Raw genomic sequence first — 1,329 nt, 5'->3', positions numbered from 1 at the left:
CGCCCCGCCACCGCCGTGCGCCACACCTGGCCCTGCCCTGGCCCACCTGGCCGCACCCTTTTGCAGCCCCCTGCTCGGTACAGTCCGCCCGCGGTACGCCTCTGACGCCGCGCCCGAGTTGCTCCAGCGTGTTGAGCTGGACGCGCGGTAGCTTCTGTGAGAGCTGTTTAGGTGTTCCGGCGTTCCGGGTGCTTCATTCGAGGTCAAGGTGGGTCTCCCTCGACCGCGTCCTCCGCGCTCCATGTCGCCTCGAACTTGTTGTTCAGCGGGTTAGATAGCGGGTGGGGGTTGGGGATGAAGGCACGTTGCCGCGAATGGACTATACGCGGCACGCGCCCGCACAGCTGCTGTGGGTGCAGGCTGCATCCTGCGCCGCTTGAATGACTCGGTTGCCTGGCAACGCCCAGTACTCGGAATTCTCCCGTTGATCCTGCAGGGCAATCAACCTCCAAAGTTGAAACGTGAGCCGTTTTTAGCGAAATTATGAAATATTTTCGCATTATAATGCCAGAGTGTGAATTTTTGTGGGTCTAACTAATGTGCTAGGGAAACTTAGCGATTTGCTGCGCGTCCGCGAGATCGCGTCCGCATGTCCTTTACGGTCAAATTTAGTTCGTTGGTTAACCTTGGCGTGTTTCAGCGTTACGAAAATAATCACAATGGAAAGACTGATGTAGCCGTCCAGTCTCTCATGGTTTTGACAGAAATCTCATCATTACTTCGTCAGTGGAGCATTCCTTTGGTGTTAAGTGATTTCCTTTTTCATTTATTTAGCCAGGGTTGATAACGGACATCAGGATGGACAAGGCCAGCAAAGTGTTACGAAGGTATGTACTATACTCTTTCATCATTGTGTCAAAGGGCATCATTCCCAGTGCAGGTATGATCGGTTAAAATTAATGTGCCAATCGATGAATGTTGGAAATTTGGAGTCATAAGACCTTAGTTGATATGATCAATTATTTGTGTTAATAACTGTATTGTTGTTTTAGTACATGGATTTCATAAACATGTCGCAATATCTCAGAAAAATGTCATTTTACATTGCAGGAGTAGTGTTCGAATCAGATCTATTGGTAGTGGACATGGTGAACTAAATTTGGTGATATCGGAACTTAAAGACATGAGAGTTGCTGCGAAGGCATTCCTCAATGCTCAACAAACAGCATCTTCAGAACTTCTACAGTGGGCACAAGCAGGAGAAAATAGAGCGATTCAAGATACTTTTGTATTTTTAAATGAACTAAATACACTCTGGAATGAAACTCAAAAAGACTTCACAGGTATGTACTTTAATGTTAGGAGAAATTATGTTACATTTTATATAAC

General features: G+C 47.0%; 1 protein-coding gene across 3 annotated transcripts in view; it reads left to right on the top strand.

The window, feature by feature from the left end:
- The first annotated feature begins 76 nt into the window (after nt 1-76).
- LOC113209573 (uncharacterized) overlaps nt 77-1,329 on the top strand; it is a 12,071-nt gene continuing 10,818 nt past the window's right edge. Inside the window, exons 1-3 of one of the 3 annotated variants that reach the window (XM_026427202.2) lie at nt 77-208; nt 775-827; nt 1,051-1,283. In XM_026427202.2, the coding sequence (XP_026282987.1) occupies nt 799-827; nt 1,051-1,283 (262 nt within the window). In that variant the 5' untranslated portion in view covers nt 77-208; nt 775-798. Of the gene's footprint in view, nt 209-288; nt 462-489; nt 828-1,050; nt 1,284-1,329 lie in introns of those variants that run through there. The other 2 variants (XM_026427192.2, XM_052272712.1) reach the window with 2 other exon arrangements.

This window comes from Frankliniella occidentalis, unplaced genomic scaffold, assembly GCF_000697945.3.
Source record: "Frankliniella occidentalis isolate FOCC.00 unplaced genomic scaffold, Focc_3.1 Scaffold7, whole genome shotgun sequence".
Taxonomy (NCBI): Eukaryota; Metazoa; Arthropoda; class Insecta; order Thysanoptera; family Thripidae; genus Frankliniella; species Frankliniella occidentalis.
Note: the sequence above shows the minus strand (reverse complement) of the source record. Positions and strands in the feature narration are given on the sequence as shown.